The sequence below is a fragment of the Cimex lectularius genome, unplaced genomic scaffold, assembly GCF_000648675.2.
Source record: "Cimex lectularius strain Harlan isolate CLEC.00 unplaced genomic scaffold, Clec_2.1 scaffold208, whole genome shotgun sequence".
NCBI lineage: Eukaryota > Metazoa > Arthropoda > Insecta > Hemiptera > Cimicidae > Cimex > Cimex lectularius.
Window position 1 is genome coordinate 142,145 of NW_019392797.1, and position 20,794 is coordinate 162,938.

The 20,794-nt window shown below is 33.3% G+C and overlaps 3 protein-coding genes across 3 annotated transcripts in view; 2 read left to right on the forward strand and 1 right to left on the reverse strand.

The window, feature by feature from the left end:
• LOC106664882 (serine/threonine-protein kinase NLK) overlaps positions 1-11,813 on the forward strand; it is an 88,212-nt gene extending 76,399 nt beyond the window's left edge. The window contains 3 exon segments of the mRNA XM_024228018.1: positions 4,698-4,791; positions 7,295-7,323; positions 7,326-11,813. Of these exon segments, the coding sequence (XP_024083786.1) occupies positions 4,698-4,791; positions 7,295-7,323; positions 7,326-7,372 (170 nt within the window). The 3' untranslated portion in view covers positions 7,373-11,813.
• A 2,621-nt stretch (positions 11,814-14,434) lies between these two features.
• LOC106664853 (testisin-like) overlaps positions 14,435-20,794 on the forward strand; it is a 73,018-nt gene continuing 66,658 nt past the window's right edge. Inside the window, exon 1 of the mRNA XM_014390882.2 lies at positions 14,435-14,533. Within this exon, the coding sequence (XP_014246368.1) occupies positions 14,489-14,533 (45 nt within the window). The 5' untranslated portion in view covers positions 14,435-14,488. The remainder of the gene's footprint in view (positions 14,534-20,794) is intronic.
• LOC106664855 (ankyrin repeat domain-containing protein 29) overlaps positions 16,941-20,794 on the reverse strand; it is a 57,528-nt gene continuing 53,674 nt past the window's right edge. Inside the window, exons 4-8 of the mRNA XM_014390884.2 lie at positions 20,169-20,267; positions 18,537-18,635; positions 18,285-18,482; positions 18,131-18,226; positions 16,941-18,047 (exon numbers count right to left, since the gene is read on the reverse strand). Coding sequence (XP_014246370.1) covers positions 17,859-18,047; positions 18,131-18,226; positions 18,285-18,482; positions 18,537-18,635; positions 20,169-20,267 — 681 coding nt within the window. The 3' untranslated portion in view covers positions 16,941-17,858. The remainder of the gene's footprint in view (positions 18,048-18,130; positions 18,227-18,284; positions 18,483-18,536; positions 18,636-20,168; positions 20,268-20,794) is intronic.

Consider the following 20,794-nt stretch of genomic DNA (forward strand, 5'->3'; position numbering starts at 1 on the left):
CCTAATTATTTTATATTTTTAAAAAAGTATCAAATATAAAGGAATTTTACTTAACATACTTACATTTTACACTATACCAAATTTTTTTTAATGCTTTAAGGTTTAAGAGAAGAGTTAATTAATTATAAATTAGCTCTTTTCCCGTAAAAATAACCCTTTTTAATTTGAAATTAACCCCTTTTAACTTCAAATTAACTATTTTTAACTTCAAATAACTTTTTTAACTGCGTATTAACAATTTTTAATTTCCGATTAACCGAATTAACCCTCCCTTTAAACTATTACAAAACATGATGAATGGTATAAAACATAAACGTGTCACGTAAATTCCTATATGTATACCATTTCTAGGTTGTTTGATGTTTTAAATAAAGGGTTAATTTGGTATTAAAAAAGGCTAATTTTAAATTAATTATGGATAAATTGAAGGTAAAAACTGTTAATTATTAAATTAAAACGTGTTAATTTGATGCGACAATGGGTTTCGCATTAAAAAAAGTTAATTTGACGGAAAAAGTTAAAAGATTGTTGTTATCAAAGTATTCTAGACACATTTGTTTACAAGTGCTTGAAAAATCATGCTCAAATATGTTTAAAATGAGAAATCATTTTGGCCGGCCTTTCTATCCTCCCTTTTGTGACCTGTCAGGTGCGTTTCGCGTTGTTATTGTACTTTGTAGGTGTAGGACACATACATATAATCATAAAGTTATACGTGTCTATTTTATACAAGGCGAGTAATTTTTCGACGCCCCATAGGAAAAAACATTAGTTCCTTGATTTTTTTTCTTTTAATGACCCGGTTCTATTTTAAACAGCGTTTGCTGGTATTATAGCTTAAAAGGGTTTCAGTTCTAACTGGAAACTGTGTTTTACTCTTTTAACATTTATATTAATGAGTTTAAAAGCTTAAGATTGGATTCACCTCGTCCCTTTGTTATTTTGTAGTCTGTCGCACACAACCATCGTGGTGTGTGATTCATAACATCCGGTTCATTCTTTCACAACTATGATTTTTTGTTGCGTTTGACTCGGTGAACAGGGCTTGCTGAGATTTATTTTTAAGTCCCGATTTGTTATTAGTTCGCGAATTTAATTTTTCATACCCGAAATAATATTTATATAATAGGAAGAATTCGATATGGTTTTCTTTTTTCTGCTTTCGGCAAGCTAACATAATATACGGTGTCTTTCTTCTGTCTTTCAAATCAGTTTATTTTTAAATTCCTTTCTAGTTTTGAGTTTGCCCTCTTCTTATTTTCAAACTCGGTGTATCGGCGAAATGAAATTCCCTTTGGTCCGTTTAAATTCATATCCTTGATAATCTCATATTTCGGGGTGCAATCAAGAATTCCTTTCCTGTTCCTACCCCTATACGTAGGCCGTTTACATCGGCCCCTTCATATTCGGGCATTAATACTATATTCGGTTCAGGAAACTCAGCCGGATATTTGTTCAAGGGAATAACGGAAGGGAACTTTTTTTCAAAAAGCCACCCTATTTAGGAGAATAAAATTTTCCTGTGCAATCGACCCGGATAGAGAATAACAACCAAATTTGGTTGCTTTTCTATTGGGTTGTCCGGAAAATAATGCAGGATTTTGGTATTAAACAAAAAAAAAGAAACTAGTTACTTTAAAGCAATGTTCTTTAATCAAAATAATTCCCAACGTGTTGGTAACTTATTAATTCCGTCTGAGTAGAATTCAGAATTTTTAGAATTGATAAAGTCAATAAATGCATTTTCCAGTTCCGTTTGATTTTTGAATATTATGTGTTGTAAGTAGTGGTCCAGGTGTCTAAAAAAATGGTAGTCAGTAGGCGAGAGGTCCGGAGAGTAGGGTGGGTGAGGCAAAGTTTCATAGCCAAGCTCCAATAATTTTTGTGACGTTACACGTGACACATGTGGTCGAGCGTTGTCATGCAACAAAATGGGCCCTTTCCGATTGACCAAAGAGGGCTTCATTACTGCCAATTTCTGATGCATGGTATTAATTTGGTTACAGTATGATTCAGCATTGATGGTTTCGCCAGGATTTAAGAAGCTGTAGTGTATTAAACCAAATGAAGCCCACCATACCGTAACCATTACCTTTTTTTGATGAGTTGGGGGCTTTGGAGCTTCTCCTTTGTCGAGCCACTGTCCAGAACGTCTAGTGTTATCGTAGAGAATCCACTTTTCGTCACATGTAACAATTCTGGCCAGAAATGGGTCATTTTTGTTTCGACAAAGAAGTGATGCACAAACATCAAAGCGCTGATTTTTTGGCGATCGTTTAATGAGTGTGGAACCCAATTTTCGAGTTTTTTCACTTTTCCAATCGCCTTGAGGTGGTCAGCGACGGTCGTTTTACTGACTTTGAGTTGCTCTGCAAGTTCTCGAACAGTTGTTTTGGGGTTTTCTTCCACCACTGATCGCAGAACATCATCATTAAGAGAGGAAGGCCTTCCACGACCTTCTTCATCTTCAAGGCTGAAATCTCCCTCCCGAAATTTTTTAAACCACCTTTGCACAGTGCACTCATTAACACAACCCTCGCCCCAGACTTGGTTAATGTTTCTAGCCGTTTGGGCTCCGCTTCGGCCGAGTTTAAACTCGTAAAAGAAAATCGTACGAAATTCTCGCTTTGACATTATAAGGATGACTGAATTATTTCCAAGTAGCGGAATGCTACAGAGGTAAACAAACAATATCATTTGGAAGAGGATTAATAAGTGTTGACATTCATACAAATGAGTAATCCTGTAAACGTAAACAGAATATTTTATATAGATTTTTTTTAATGAAAACTTAAAATCCTGCATTATTTTCCGGACAACCCAATAGGTTATGGTGGACATTCGTACAAAATGTTTGAAAAAGTGTCTTGTGTACATTTCCATGTATACAAAAGTTACTCTTTTTTTAATCTTTTATTCTTCTACATTATGTGGTGACCATCAGAGGTTCTGAATTATGCATCACTCTCTCCATTTGGCCATATGTATTTGATACTGTTAAACTTACTTTTGCATGTATCTGGCATGTAAACGGTCTTGAAGAATCCGACTTAGAGTGTCACTCTATGGCTCCAAAGGGGATGCCACCTCATATGAAAATTGTGCTTGAGCACGGCAGCAAGTCTTTGAGTACATTATTGCTATATTTGGAAGAAACAGGGGTACTCTTCTATGTATACTTTTTCTTTGTATAGTCTTTAGTTCTAGTATGTATATTGTGTTAGATACATAGCAAAAATTTTGTATTAAATTATCATGGGAGTATATTATTGGGTACCTCTTCGACGTTAAAATCCCTAGGACTTAATTTTGAAGGGCACAACAAAGAAGGCCTCGATCTGATCCAGTTTTGATAAATACAATGTGTTTGATGAGAACCCCCTGAACCCTTTTGTGGTAGTAGAAGAATTGTAGACCCATCAGGCAGTGGGTTAAGAATAATTTAATAACTCAAAAACGTAATTAATGAACCATTACAGAAACTTAAGACAGAACTACTAAACCTTGGAAGCATATGTACATGCTCGAGCAACAGATTGCCTGTAAGAAGAAGAAACAGCAAATCATGTTCTCTGTTGGAGTGAAGGCCTATGCAGGCTGAGATTCCTACTTCTGGAAATAGAAAAGCCAGGGCTGAAGATTACAGGATCCATTGATAAAAAAAAACTTAAGCTTAACAAAGAGCTCTAGGTAATAATGGATATTGCACAACAGATTGTCAGGAGGACACCTTTTAACAAAAACCCCTACCATATATACAGCCCAGCAGTAATAAAACCAACTTCACCGGCTGCAAGAAAAGCCTCAGTCGCTAGAAAAGTCTTCCCCACAAACGACAGTAAAATTATATCATAAACCAATATTAGTTGCAGTGCACAAGGTTGTAAAGATGTAACCCTAACCTTATATACTAGCCAAGCACTAATAAATCATATACTACAGGTTACAAACAAGCCTTGATCACTTTTCAAGTTGAAAGCCATGCTTAAACACAGTAAAATTAGTTACAAAGTCAATATTAAATATTAGTCCTGGTGCACAGTCCTAAAGAGGCTGTCCTTTCAACCATAACCTCCATGTAATGTTGGTCTAGGACAGTAGTTCTCAACCTTTTCTAATCAAGAACTTTACCCATAATATTCATACCCTTTTTCATCGTATGCACATATGGCAACATAACTAAACTGCTATATTACTAATCCTTTATATTTCGTGGTTCGATTGACCAAATAACTTCTTTCAATTAATTAATCTAGCAGGATTCGAACCCACGACGGCGAAGGTCATGGGTTCAAATCCCGTTTGTGACACTAGCTTTTTTATTTCAACCAATACCTTACATAAAGATTGTATTACTAATATTATTTGCAGCTAGTTAGACATTTGCACGTGTGATTTCTTCGTATGGTGATGAACCTATAATTTGGTCATTACTTATCATTTTGGCTCAACACCAGACACACTGAAGATGGCGTAATGCCAAACCACAGTTTGACAGACTAACCAGCATGGATAAGCAGGCCAAAATGATCAGTGAAGATCAAATAGCAGGTTCATCAGGATCACAGGAGGAAATCTCATGATTCCTTTATGTTAATATTTTCACATGGTGTATATTTTTTCATTACTAAGATTTCTCCTTTTTATTATTTATTATTTTTATTATTATTACCGAATAATTTTTTCTTGTGTTACAGAGGAGATGTACAAGTTCATAATGGAGCAGCTGAAGTCGAACCGGGTTCCTCTTTGCATAAACCCGCTGTCGGCTGCCTTCAAGAGCTTTGCCAGGTAAGGCAAGAGGTAGCCGAGTCAACCGTTCGCCTTCACCGCCTCTCCACCAATGGTATTGAGCCCCCACTTCACCCCGCAACCTGCTGCCACCCACTTTATGTATGTCTGCTCAATGGCCTGCTCACTTGTCACTTTCACATGCAGGTTCAATTAAAAAAATAAATAAATAAAATAAAATAAAAATACAATAATTCCAGGCACAGTTACTAATTACAGCACAGTGAGTTGTTGTATTAAGTCTAAAATAAATAAACTTTGCATGAACTAAAAAAATAAGTGAACATTGAGAGTTCCGGAAGAGCAGATACATATCGTGGTTATCTTTCGCTGGCCTTACCACTTGTTTTATACTGCCCCAGGCTCAAAACTTTCTGTGTTGGTTCTTTTTCTTGTTACAATGAAAAAGAAAAAAAGAGCAAATACCCATAAAACATCCCTTTTAACTGGTTTGTGTCGTGTTGCGGGCTCAACATTGTTTAGTCTATGACACATTACCCTTTTAAGTAGTGTTAGCTACTTTGCCCTCGTAGAATTTTGGTTGCTTAAATTAATCTTTTTTATTTTATTTTATTTTTTTGTACTGAATTTTGCCTGTGGTAAGGTGGTGTGAGATGCCTTTTTTATTTGTCTTTGTTTGTGTTAGTGTATCTCTTTGTAAACATCTAGGGAGATATATACTATATATAGTTTTGCGCTGTTTTTTGTGTTATTTATTTTATTGTATTAATCAACTATCAATAGTTTAATCTTTTGTTTTAAAAAACCTAATGATGAACTTAAACAACATAATTTTTACATTACGGCTGTCTTTAATGGTGCATGACACGAAATTTTTGTTTTAATGGGTATTTAAGCATAGCATGTTTCTTAGCTTTTCTAAATCAAGTTGTTAGACTGAATACAAATAGTTTTATTTTTGTTATTACTTTATAGTGTTTTCTACTACCTTTAATATTTTCTTTTAATATTTTTCATGTCTTCTTTTGTGCAGAATTTGGTTCTATCACATTTTGGATTGTAATTAAAAAGTTCTATTGAATTAAAATAAACGCAATAAACTTTCTGTGTCATAATAATTACAAATAAACAAACCAATGATATAGTTTCTACACACATGCATTTGTGAAAATTTTATTTTGGATTTAACCACTTGTTTGTTGCTCTTTTAGACATTTTTTCCTAACTTACAAGGGAATGATATATTAGTGGGATCTTGGATTTTAAGTAAATTTTCTTTTATGATACTTGAACGAAAATTTTAGACACATGCCCAAGTTCTAGCCGAGGGCCCAAGGAGCTGAGAAAAAATTAAGTAATTCAAATACATTTTTTTCCTTTGCAGTGCATGTATTTCTTGGTTATTATATATTAGTTTTTTCCTTTTTTTTAGAAATATAAAAGGTTACAAAAAGAAAAAGACTCTTCCAGTAAAGTAGGACATAGAAAATTGTTTTTGAACAAAAATCACTGGATTCGTTCTTAAATATGAATTTTTATAAAAATAAAAACAAGCAAACATTTTTGGGACTGGATGAGCCCAGGGGCAATTTTTTTTCTCTGATGTACTTATGTCCCATTTAAAAATTCATCTCCTCTCAATTTTATTCAAATTGAACATATACATAACATTTAGGAAGGAGAATATTTCTTCTTTCAGGCTATGTCAACATCATTTTGATATTATGTAATTATCAGTGAGCAAAATATAGATGAAATATAATAAAACTGCTCAAACATTTCATTTTATATTTCCAGTTGTAATTAATTTAAGGGGCCAACGTTTATGTCATTACATGCAGTTTATAAGGTTCTAAACCCCCTGTCAGGTTTCGGTAAATCGGTGGAGTATTTTCATAGTTATCCCTGTTTTTGAGATATTAAAAAAAAAAAAATCACAGGCAAAAGTTAAGAGGGGAAAAATATATCTTTTATTTTCCCGAAAAATTGTATTCAGGGTTTTTTGTGTGCAGAAAATGAATTCCAACTTTGTTTTTGTTTTTTTAAATAAATAACCTACTTTGCTATGTCACTCGGTCACAGATTAAGTTATTCATATCTAGGATACACATACTAAGGCAACAATGTTGACACAGTGACTGCTGGCTGAGCAAGTAGCATTATTTTCTTATTGTAGATTTAAAAAAAACTAATTGAGAGATATATGTACTACAAAGGCAGAAAAATGATTTAAAAATTAGTTAAATTAGCTTTTTTTCTCCTTGGGCCTGGTGGCAAGAACAATTAGTCACATATTTAATATTTTTCAACTTTGTATCACCAAAATAATGATGGTTTACTAAAATTGGTTTTACTAAAATTCATGACCCCATCTTTATAGTCTCCCTAGTTTTAGTGCATCAGAATAATTTTTAAAAACAACTATTCAAGATATGTCAGAAGTAAAAACAGCGCAAATAATCCTTTATCTTATCGATTTTTGTAGTTGAAATTATTTTTTATTCAAAAATTAAATTGTAAATATTATCTGATTGTGTTACAGTTCGACGATAGCACATCCATCAGAGCTACCACCGTCACCACACCAATGGGAGTGACAGTGACATCTGCATCAGCCTAGGTTACTCTTCCATTGAATTACAGGCAAAAACTAAATTGAAAAGAAACATTCAAGGAAAGGACATAACTAGTTTTATTTAAAGGAAAAATAAATAGCCCAACAAAGAACTTAGCTGTCCATACATAAAATTGATTAGTGTTTCGTCGTGTAGTATATTTTTTTGTATGTTTTTTCACAAGGGTACGCTTTAACATAGAGCTGCTGGACTGAGACTTTTGAATCAGATCTTTCAAAACTTAAGATTTTGAGAGCCAGTATTAGTGAAAAGAAATCAAATATTAAATTTAAATGTGAGGCTTTCAGTGTAGGTTTTCCTTGTCACTCGTTTTCTCCTAGGTAAACTTTTTTCCTCTAATTGTTTATTTGTTAAATAGACTATGCCAAAACACTTCACAAAATAAGATGACCAAGTATTGATAAATGTTTAAAATGAGAAAAAAATTGAATATTTAGTGTTTGTAATGCGATTTTCAATGTATTGCGATTATCACATTTTATCAAATAAAAAATGGAGAAAATTGTATGTAAATATTAATTTTTGAGCATATTGAAAAGAAAAAAACTTCTCCGCCAAATAAAATTTAAAAAAAAATTGTATTTAAATCGAAATCTTAAAAAGAAAAAATGCATAATGTAGATATTAGACTAATGTTGAGACAAGACTTACCCATCATTTTTAGGGGTTTTCATTTAACTTTTATTATTTAGTTTAGTTTAAGATTCCTTGAAAATTAGCCTCTTTAGCATCTTTAGTTATTTCTTTCTTTTTGATGTATATACAAAATGATGTATCATTATTGCGCAATTTTTTTCTCAAGTAACTATAACATGATGTTGATTTTGGTGGCCTAATTGAGTTTCTTAGGGGAAATATGTTTATGAGTAGCATGTAAGTTTTTTTAATTCAGTGATTATCTGAATGCACTCTTTTTTTATATATAATTTTTTTGATCTCAAATCAAAAAGTTTTCAAATATTTGCAATTGTTATAAATTCCCTCATTGATAAAACAGTAAAAATTTTAAATAACTATATCAGAAATATAATTTTCACTTAGATTTAAAAAAATTAAAGATTTTCTTTTTCAAAATCACTTTTTTTAGACTTTTTAAATGCTTCTTCTCTGGGGCGATTTATAACAATATTCAGGATTTTCAGATTAAAAAGATAAGAAAAAAGTAAAATCTTTCTGTATAGAGAAAATTTCCAAAGATCTCATAATTTTTAATCATTTCCTCATTTCCTCTATCTTTTCTTTCTTTTTAAGTCTTTCTTTTAAGTTGGTAAGCCATAGGGGGAATGATTGCAACTTAGTTATTTGTGCGTAATGAATTATCTCATTTATTATATTTCTTTTCTCCAATAAGATGTAACAAAAAATAAAAATAAAATAAAAATTCTGAGTATTATTTTTATAAGGTGTTAGGTTAATTGGGTAATTGTATGTGTTCTTTGGTGTTATAGTAAAAAAAAAAAAAATAAGATTATTAGATTAAGCAAACAGCATAAACCCTTTTTTCAAACCAGAAAAAAAGTATAAAAAAAGTATAAGTTAAAAAAAATTTAAATGTAAAAACGTAAGCGTTAGCAAAGAAAGAATTTCAGGGTTAATGTTCTTGATGTTTCGCTTAGATTATTGTGATTGAATAGAGATTTGTAAGGGCATTGTAATTGTGGTTCTAACTTTTTTTTTCTTTTTGCAATTTATATTGACTGAATTTACACACTGCCATATTAAGGCTCTTTATTTGCATTCCTCGTTAATAAGCTCATTTCAGTTTAATTATTTTTATCAATTTACATTTTGTTTGCTCACAACATACACCGATTCACCTCTGCGCCGTAGAGCAGTTCTTGAATTCTGCCCTTTTTTCGGCATGACCTCGTTTCGCCCGATGTATCCTCTAGCTGGACGAAGCGATGATTTTTGTAAATAGAGAAGTGATTTTTTGTACATATTCCAATTCGAGGGTATTTAGTGTTAAGGGTCATTGGTATATGTATTTGTGTTATGCCTTTAATTGTAAGCATTTTTTCGTACCCTGCACTATTTTTAACATTTCCCCTCTTCCTTGACAAAATACATTTCTTTAATTTTTTTGTCCTTTATTATTTTTTTAAAACACAATTTCATTTTAGTTTATTTGTAAATATTTACTAATTATTGCTTTACTGATGTCCTTATTCGCATGAATGGCAAAGGATAAAATGATAGACTTTATACTGTTAAGCACATAGTTATTGTATATATAGACAGTGTTGTATATATTATCCCATAGGTTTGATACTAAACAATGGAAAGATTTAATTATAGTGTAGCTAGTTTAGCCCTTAGCTATTTTGCTGACAGTCTGTGAATTATGAATTTCTATTAAACTTGAAACTTTACACACAAAAAAAGTGATAAAAAAACACATTATCGATATAATAAATGTGGGTGTTTGTTCGTTTTATCGGTGTATTTTGATTTTTTTGGGATTAGGATATTTATATAGTAGGCATCCAATTTAATTTGTACAACGGCCGACTAATTGTCCACAATTGTATTAACAAAATAGTATATTTTCTTCTATGTAATTATGAATATTTGGAAGGAATTTAACTATATTTAAAAAAATTGCATTTAGGGATAAAGAGGATTTTCAAAATAGTAGACCACTCGCTATTGTGATGTTTAGATAAAAAGAATTAAATAAAAATATATTATCGTTAATATATCCTTCCCTGGCCTCATAGAATAAGATTTGTGATTGTATTTCAGCCCGTATTCATTGTGTCTTCTTGTCATTTACTTTTGAAAGATAAATGTTAACTTTTAAAAATAAAAAAACTTTTAAAAAAAACACCATTTATGTAAATTTAAAAAATAAAGTAATAATAAATAGCACTAATATTTCAAAATCTATAAATGTCTATTTGAAATGTCTTCAATAGTATCATGTTGTAGCTTTTATGGCAAACGTGTTTTTTGAAATAAATAAAATGTATCTTTTGCGATTCACTACTGTCGATAAACTGTCAATTATAGGATTCAATCTTTGGCAGTGCGTTATTTGTTTTCCGATTTTTTTTTTTTAATTCATGTTTTATCTTTTTTTAAAGTAAACACGATTCATGTTTATAGGTGATAGGACATAGTGTGTAATAGATTAGATTGCACATACTTGGTGTCTAGTAAAAAAAAAAGATGTGTATCGAGTGAATCTTAAAAGATACCGCAAAGGGTTGCAACGTTCAAAACTGTTTTATTATCAAAATCCTCCCGTCGATATCGAAATACACCTAACTTCAAAATAAAAAAAATTTAAATTTAAACCAATTAAACTTTTAACAACGAACACACTTATTATAGGGGTCCTATATTGATTGCAACTTCAAAGCCATGTGATAAAACAAAAAACTTTTCTCTCTTTCTTCTCTCTCTCTTTCACTCTCTCTTGTAATAAACATTTTTACATTAATGTTTTTCTCTATTTTGTTTTATTATTTCATCAGAGTCTGTTGATTTGAACATGCTCAACTTTGTAAATAGTTTAATTACAACCACGCTTTTTACAGCAAAACAGAAAATGGTGAATTAGTTGTTAAGAAGACAAATAGAAAAGTTAAGAAGTGATTGCAACCTACTTAAGCATTAATAAATAAATTACTAAAATAAAAATGAAAAAGGTGTGCTTGTTTTATTTTTTATTCTAGATGTGTCGTTTGTATCAAGTACCTCTTTCATATTAATTAACATAAAAGGGAAAAAGATATGAAATAGTATAGCTAGCTATTGATTAATTAGTGACTGGTTGTGTACTTTGAGGCCTTCTAGATAGATGTATTTAAAAAACATGGTATATCTGTTTAATTATTATAAATAAGGTGACCTTCCAGACTTAAAACTTTAAAAAAAAACTAAATATAGAGAAACATTGAATAAATAAATCAGTTAATTTTAGATGTCCATTTGTAGTATTAGTATAATAAAAAATGTATATATTATAGAAAAAAAATTTACTCTTTTAAATAATAGAGGAAAATTGTTTTATTTGATAAATTAAATTTTCGAATATTTCTTCATAGATAAATAATTTTAGTCTTTTTAAATTGGAATTGTAATTAAAAGCTCTTTAGCCAGCCACACTCAATGTGGATTTTTTAAATCGAATTCAACTTAATCTCTATACATCATTATCGGGTCAGGGTTTCTAATTGTCTGGAGCGTCACCTGGTTTTTATTCCCTTTTATTGTTTTGTTTTTGTTCCATATTGATCAGGCGAAAACAGCATGTTAAGTATTGTACATTGTGAAAAAAAAGTTGTATCCAGTATTTTCATCACTGGTTATATGTCAGCTTTGAAAAATTGTAAAATTTTGATGTTAATGCCAGTTCAGTGTACTCAGAACTTAAGACGACAAAAACAACTATGTAATTAAAGTGAACGTGTAACATAATTGGGAGTTTTATTCTCAACAAAAATCCTTTCCTTACCATTTATTCGAAGCCTGCGACACCTTTTCCAGGCTCTTTGTATTATATTTTTTCTATGTGCTGATTACCTATGAGCCAGGCTGGGCTATTGAACACTGTGCCAAGGAGATAAAAAGGAACCAACAAAAATTACTCGAACAGTCACTAAAGCCACTACCTCATTGGTTTTAACGTCCAAAGCCATTTGGGTAGGATCGCATTAAGATTGGGGACAAAATTACTGTTGTTTGGGTACCAGGGCACACAGAAAAGCAATAACGAGGCAGATAAATTGTCCAAGGAAAGTTCGATGAGGACATCCATTGACCCCTTAAGTCTTTTGTTAACAAGTGAGATCCATCAAACAATGGATGAAGAATTCAATGGATTTATATTCCAGGGCAGAAGCATGGAAAAAAGTTTCAAAGAACCATCCAAGAAACTAATGGCAGAACTATTAAACCTTCCAAGAAACTAATGGCAGAACTACTAAACTTAGCGTTAGGACTTGAATGAAATTATGACCAATCAGAAACACTCCAGATCGCCAATTTTGCCGTAGACTGTTGTGAAACAGGATGATCTAGAACCTTTGTCAAGCGTCCACACCTGTACAGCTCAGTTAAACTAGTTTCTGCATAACATGACAAGTGAGATAGTGTGGGTTTGCTGCTTGTTCAGTTTTAATTTTTGATCAAAAAAGGAAAATTAATTATAAATATTGGTAGACAAGGAACATTTTAGCAGATGGTCCTACATTTGGATTGATTCTTCTGGAAAAAATAAAAGTTGAAGATAGTTCAGTTTCAGAAATTTCACCCGGCTAACCACCATGGATTTTCAAAATTTGCTACATATGGTTGGAATTAAAATATGCAAACAAGAAACAAGATTCAGAGCAACCATTCCAGCTCCTCTGTTATTGATGCTGCGCAACATGTATCAAATTTTCCATCCGAGCTGGTAGACCATAGACTTGCGATTTTTGTCTTCAGGTAGTTGCAGAACAAGCAATTTGTTCCCGATTTGTCTATAGAAATCTATAGACATGAGTTGCACAATTTTGTCTGCGAGTATGTGATAGCCTTTATAGACACAAAGCAGCAGATTACCAGGAACAAGAAGAAACAGAGAAACATGTCCTCTGTTGGTGTGAAAGCCTATGCAGGTCAATTCCTACTTCTGGATGAGGAAAAGCCAGGGCTAAAGATTACACACGTGATCCATTAAAAAGACTTAAGCATAACAAAGAGCTCTAGATAATAATGGATATTGCCCAACAGACCAATATTGGTCATGGTTTGCAAGTTACGAGTCATTACAAGGCCGAATCCTTTTAACCTTGTGGTGACCCAGAGGAACCATCACAGACGGCCCTATCCAGGGCCTCATCACCACCCATCTCTCGCCTCTCCCCCCCCCAGGTCGGTTCTGCCCATGGAGAGCGTCCACATCCACCGGGAGTGGGGGGAAAAGGATATATGCCAAAAAGGAGGAGAGAGGGGGTATTCTGTTTCCTAACCTGAAGGTTGCTGGACGGCGGAAGAAGAAAAGGGCTGATTGCGGAAAAAGAGAGAAAGCAGAGAGGAGAGAAAGGAAGAAAGGAGGACGTTTTCCCGGACGGGACCAACGCAGGACACCGGACCACCTCAGGAAAGGTAGGCAGGCCTCTTTTTTCTTCGCTCGCCCCCATATCTCTGAAGACATTCATTTGATATTAATAAACGGATGTAAAAAAGAAATCTTTCATGTAAATAAAATTCTTGTTTTCTAACTGGAGGGAAATTTTGGGATCCCAAACTCTACCGTGCTCCCCAGCTCCTGACAGTAAAAATCACTACAACCTATACCTTTTATACCAGCCAAGCAGTAATAAAACCAACTCCACAGGCTACAAAAAAGCCTCAATCACTAAAAAAAACTCTTCCCACAAATGCCAGTAAAATTATACCATAAATCGATATTAGACAGATTTTATGCAATTATGGGGTGAATAAGTAGATTCACTTTTTGTAAAAGATGGTTGTACTTACCAATTTGTTGTTCTATCAGGTTTTCAAGCTTAAAGCTCATCAGGTTGAAAGGAGTTACAAGCCACTTGAAGTCTCAACATGAATTGTAAGAGTGAATCCTCCAGTCCCCATAGGGTTTACCAACTTAATTGCAATTATTGCGATAATAAATACATAGGACAGAGAAATTAAAACGAGAGTTAAAGAATTAATATTAACACTTAATATTAAAATCGAACAAATTTCCTGGATTTAAGGACCATCAAAATGAAACAAAACAATTTAAATTTAAGGACAACGGTGTTATTGTTTCAACAAAGGGCGGGAATTAGATCGGTTTGAAAATCTGGGGAAAAAATGCATAAATAATATAATAGATTTTGATCTACCTTCTATTTTAAACATGTACCTAAATAATATTTGACCTACAAATTAATCTCTAATCTATAATTCTTTTCTTATAATATTTATTAGAATAATATTTAGTTGTATTGTAATTAACGGTTTTTGCACATTCAAAATTGAGCGCCAATAACAACCAGATTGCCATTGGAACTCATTGTCACGTTGGCGGGGATTGGCGGGTCCTTTCTTACAGTTCGTGTCGAGACTTCCAGAGCCGTGCTTGTAACTCTTTCAACCTAATTATGAGCTTTAAGCCTGAAATCCGGAAAGCTGTAAACAACAAATTTGTAAGTACAACAATCTTTTACAAAAACTAAACCAATATTGGTCACGATTCGCAAGGTTGTATAGAGCTGCTAAAGTACTGCTTTTTACCCTAACCCTAACCTTATATAACTAGGCGAGCAGTAATAAAACTAATATCACAGGCTGCAAACAAGCCTATATCACTATTCCAAGTTGAAAACCCTCCTCAAACACCTGTAAAATTTGCTCAAACGCTATTTGACATGGTGCTCAGGTCCTAAAGAGGCTGAAACTTTTTAACCTTAACCTCTGTGTAATGTTGGTCTAGGACAGTGGTTCTCAACCTTTTCTAATCTGGAACTTTACCCATAATACTCATACCTCGTCATACCGTTTTTCACCAATGCACATATGGCAACATAACTAAAATGCCTATTACTAATATTATTTGGTACTAACTAGTTAGACAACATTTGCATGTGAGATTTCTTCGTGTGGCCTGTGGGGTGATGAACCTGTAATTTTGACATTATTTACCATTTCGGCAGCAGGTTACCAGGAAGAAGAAGTAACAGTGGAATCTGTCCTTTGTTGGTGCGAAGGCTTTTATAGTCAGAGATACCTACTTCTGGGAGAAGGAAAAGCCAAAGCCTGAAGTATACACACAGATTGGATCTGACAAAAAGCCTAAAGCCATTCAAAGGGCTCTAGATAATGGAGATTTTTTTTTGTATGGAGGTACGAAATCACATCGTACATGTATATGATATGCTCATCACACCAGGATCCATGGGAACAAAGTGCAAAGCCTGGAAGCAGGCGGGAAAACAGGCCAGTGCTGGGAGGAATTACTTTTTCAGGGGCTTAGTGTGAAACTCGTTTGGAAGAGGTAGATATATGACACAAATCCTATGGAAAAGTCCAAATCTTCCCCAAGTTCCAGGGCAAAACTGCCCAAGTCTCCCTTGACACCCCCTCCATAGTCTGCCACCAACCTGGCTACACATCCAGTACAATGGAGGTTACATGATTAATATTGATCATAAAGAAGCCAACTCCTTCACCTTACCTCACTCGAGCCATGGGTCTGATGATTCTCTACTTTTTTCCAGTTTGCGTACTGGTTCATTTCCTCGACCCCAACCTATATAATACTCTTACCTAGTCATACCCTCATCCTTTCCCAACATATGCCCAGTCCAAAGATGTATTAGTCGAGGGGTGTATTATACTATACCCTTTAAGAGCTATTGTATCCTAGTTAAGATGTATATTAATTGCTCTTTTAACCTTAACCTCCATGTGAGCCATTGGTCTAGGGCAATAATTCTCTACCTTTTCCAGTTTGCTTACCGGTTCAGATCCTCCACCCCGAATTAAATATTCTTTTCAATGTCGACCACTTTTTCACTCGTTTTTCACTAGATCAAGGTATGGTCTTGAAGGAAAAAGGAAATTCACTTGTTACTGCAAAGCTTTTTACCTTTTTTAAGGTCATTATAAGGGCAAAATAATCTTAAATATGTCTACAGGTTGATATATTTTAGTTTTATACATGTGATCTCAAATTTCCTCAATACTGTTACAGTCCTTGTTAGTGTCAGGACTGAGTCGGTCTTCAAGAAAATCTATGCTCGACTTAAATATGTCCATCTGTATGATGATTGTTTTGCCCTGATGATGACCTTAAAAAAGATCGAGATCGTGGCAGAAACAACTGAATTTCCTGTTCTCTTGAAGACCATACTTGAGCTAAATACTCTTACCTACTTCATGCCCTCATCTTTTCCGGTCATATGACCAGTCCAAAGAATTTAGTTAATTGCATATTAATTGCTCAATCCTTTCATTCTAAAAAATGACTATTGAGAAGTAAATTTTTAAAACATAGGTATGATTCATAAATCTTATCAATCAATACCAACTTCTAGAGCAGATACAAAATTTTAACTGTCACTATAAGACAAACAATTAAAAATTAATGAGAATCTATTTTGCTCCAGTATTTATTTTTTATATAAGATCAAATTATTCTACAAGCTCTGTGGTAGGAAAGGGCAACAAAATCATACCTTCCATTCTTGAGAGGTCAGACTATTCTTTACTTAGTTCAGTTCAAAAAGTGACCATGTTCACGGTTTTGCCATTGTAAATGTCTTTTAACATGGTATCAGAAGCAAGCTCCAGTAAGTTTTCCTTCTCAGTTCTCATGTATTGAAAATAAAGACTGTTTAAATTACTCTTTTTTAGTGATTGATATCTCATGATGACCCATTTTTGAATCTTAAATCACCTCATTACAGATCAATTATTGAGTTTCCCATTTTCAAATTTGGCTTCAGCAATTGTTAACTTCTATTCCCAGTAAGAATCTGATATAATGAGAATTTCTTAATTCCAATAAAAATAACAGGAAATAATATGAGGATTTTAAAAATGAATAGGAAATTGAAAAATTGAAAACGGTCATTTTTATTGACTCATCCCAATACAATATCACATTTGGATTATTAAATATACTCAATAATTTATTTTATGCTTTATAAAGTTTCTTAAACATTTAACATTGTTATAATAATTTCAATAATTAAAAACTTAATAAGCACTGACTACGTCAGATCTATTATAGTTTCGGTTGATGTCTACAAGAGAAATTCAACTCGTTAAATGACACTTGCAGTTTGATTGAAAATTACCTTTGGCACAGTAATTTCTCTTAAGCTCATCGGACCTTTTTTTTTAAATAGCCTTCGCCTAACTGTAAATACAAAGCAAAATTAAAAACTAAGAAAATGGCTAAAAGCAAAAATCAAAAATACAGAACGTCTAAAAAAAAACAAAAAAAAAATTCTACATACTTGTGCGCATCATACTTTCACGTGCGCACAGGCAATTAATTTTTGGTGTTGTCACCAAGGTGAGGTTCCCTTATAGTACTCACAAATATTAGTAGAACAACTATACTAGAACAATTAAATCTAATTGTATATTCACAATACACAATATAATTTTGTACATAAATAACTTTTATTAAATATATAATATATATATATAGGACTATTCTAAATCTGGCTTTTCCTGAGTTGCAAATTTTCAAAAAACCTGCAATTGGGTTGTTTCTATCTCTCTAATTTACTTCCTTTTTTGTAAACAAAGTTTTTTGGACCCAATTTACGCAGACTTATTTGAAAAGATTTGAGATTATTTTAAAGGAACCCTTAGAAACTAGATATAACACTAATATTATAATATCATATATTTTTTATGTTAATAAAATCTTATGCACACATATATATTTAAAAACTTAACGTTTGACTAATGACTAATGCTATAAATAGAGCAATTAGGTTATAATAAGGTTTTGAGTTAATGGACATAAAGCTGCCATTGAGTTAGATAATGAACGACATTGCTGTGGTGTGCTTTCTTTGCCAGCTCACAAGGAGTAGCACCTTCTTGGTTGGCGAGCTTTGGATCCGCTCCAGCACGGATTAACATCTTAATGACAGGCAAATGACCAAATAGGCAAGCAGCATGTAGGGCGCTTTCACCATTCTGTAAATTATTAGAAAGGTTATTAGGAATAAAAGTTATTAGGAAAAAACAAACTGTTTCAGAAAAAAGATCAAAACACGTACAGGTAAAATTCCAAGGTTTGGTTTGTACTTAAGAAGTTCATGCACGACATCAATGTACCCTTTGTGACACGCTTTAAATAGAGGGGTGGCCCCATTCTGTGAAAATAAAGAAAACAATTTAGTACCAAAATTATTTTTAAAAAATTCAAATTACTTTTCGCAAAGTATCAACTGGATGGCCGGCCTTAAGCAGCATTTTGCAGACATCACTGTGATTCATCTGTGATGCGATCCAGAGTGGAGTTGCCGAGTCAAGTCGTGACATGGACACTCTGGCACCGTGAGAGAGCAGAAGCTGCACCACACTGCAGTGGCCGTTCTGTGCAGCAATGAAAAGTGGTGTTGCACCATCCTGTAAAATAAAGAGTCATAAAATCTGCGTAAAGAGAATTTGTGAATGACCTACCTTCATTTGCTGATTCACTCTAGCACCATGCTTGATGAGCAGTTGAATCATGTCAAGATGTGCATACTGACAGGCAACAAAAAGTGGTGTCCCTCCATCCTGAAAAAAGATATTAGATTGCATATTTGGTAAAAGTGCTGTTATTTAGTAGTAGTAGTACATTAAATTCTGGTATACAGTAGGGCATAACCCCTTGGGTGTTGTGGACAAGAAGTCCAACCATTTTACAATACTATATTATGATCAATTATTACGACTTGGGGGAAAAAAACACTTGGCCATCAAAATCATACGGTCCTATGGTGGTAGTAGTAGTAGTGTAGATTAATAATAAGTAAATAAAGTAATTCCTACCACATAGGAGGGCTAATAATGTCCAACTACATGTTTGGTGTTGTGAACGAGGAGCCAAACTAATTTACAATATTTTCTCCATATTATTCACAATTAAAAATTCATAGGCAGTAATGAGATTTGAACTCAAGATTTCTAGTGTGGCAATACAACTTGTATAACTCGTATGGCCTAATCACTCAGTCATCACAGTCCCATTAGCAAATACAGTTCAATCCCGATATATATTCAAGGGGACAAAGGATAAGTGCAATATATCGATAAATTTACTATATCAAGATGTATATCGAGGGTAAAAAATGAAAAGTTCACTAAAAATAAAATAGCCTGCAAGGATAGGTAGACTAACATGATCAGGAATGACCAAACTAATAAAATAACACCCATGTGTTCTCAGATTTCTTTCAACATTTCCAACAAATTGGACAGGGCAGTTCTTAAACAATTTTCAAGAAGTAGTCATATCAAAAATGAAACAGGGAGTTGATTAGAGTAGGGGTGAAAATAAACTCTAGCAAAACCACTAGGACTTGTCCCAACAATCTTCCATGCAATCCTACTCTGCGCCCAGGGTTGATAAAGATTATGAAGAAGTACTGATTTACATACTGTTGGATAGTCGTAAAGGTACTAAATGCGTATGCTTTTAGCTCAGAACTAGTCTGGTAACGCCTAAATTGCCTAATGACGCTAGGAAAACACAACAGCTTATCCTCCCTGATATGGTCTGACAGTTATTTTTTGGCTCCTCACTTTATTTATACCCAAGTTGTACAGTTAAGATATACAGGCCAAAACGGTCAGAAATGACCAAACTAGGTTTATCATCTGCAGACCCCCAAGAGGAAGTCTGTTTCTAAATCTAATTTAATTTTTCCTGCCTCCTTCTATTAGTTTTCTACTTTTTGAATATTGTACGTCTAAGAATGTTTTTAAAACTTGTATTTGTTAGCATTGTTTATTCTTGATCGTCATGGGTAAACGAGAATTTAAATTTCAGTTTACTCCCAATTCTGTTGTATGTGACTGAGCACAGTGTACAATTTTCATCCGAGTGGAGACAAGGTAGTCGAAGTTCGATGTTAATCGAATCGGGAAAATAATCCGTTTTCCTCCCGTCCAAAATTGGAGAGGAAAATCAGGTGAAGCCTCTTGCAAGGGTTAATTGGGCCATTTGCCTTCCCTTATAGAGTTACAAGGCGTCGCAGGTTCTAAATAGAAAACTAAATAACTAAATAGAATAATTGTTAAAAACATATTGAAAAGATAAAATCTTACAACGCTGGGTATGTCCACGGGAGTCCCACTCCTGAGGAGAATGCAAGCGATGTCCGTGTAGCCAGATTGTGCTGCGAAAAATAACGCCGTCGTACCCGTCTATATAAACAAACAATAAACAATTCTTATTGAATAATTAAAAACAAAACTTCTAAAAGCAAAACAAACAAAAAATCAATCAGATATGGCTCCGATAGCATGGTTTTAAAGCTTTGTTACAGCAAATATGCATATCAACGAACTAGTAAAACATCTTTAATAGGGTAAACTAAATTTGGTAAAGCCCTCAGTAAAGGAAATGGGATAAAAGCCGGCCTAACGCAAGGGAAAGTTCTAAACCTGACCGGTAGCCATTGAATAAATTACAGACGAAAATTCACTCGAAAATTGTAAAGTTGCGTTTCAAAACTACCAATAAAATCTATAAATATATAACGAGTAAAGTAATGAATGCTGAGGAAATTGCTGAGCTTGCCATCTTCACATATCTGCCGAAGACCCTCAGATAGTCACTTTAAAACGTTAAACTGTAGATAAATTTGGTTCAAAACGTTAATTAAAATAAAGTCAAGTCGAGGCGGTTTAAGTGTTGATACTTCTTACACAAGTATCAGTTTTTAAAAATG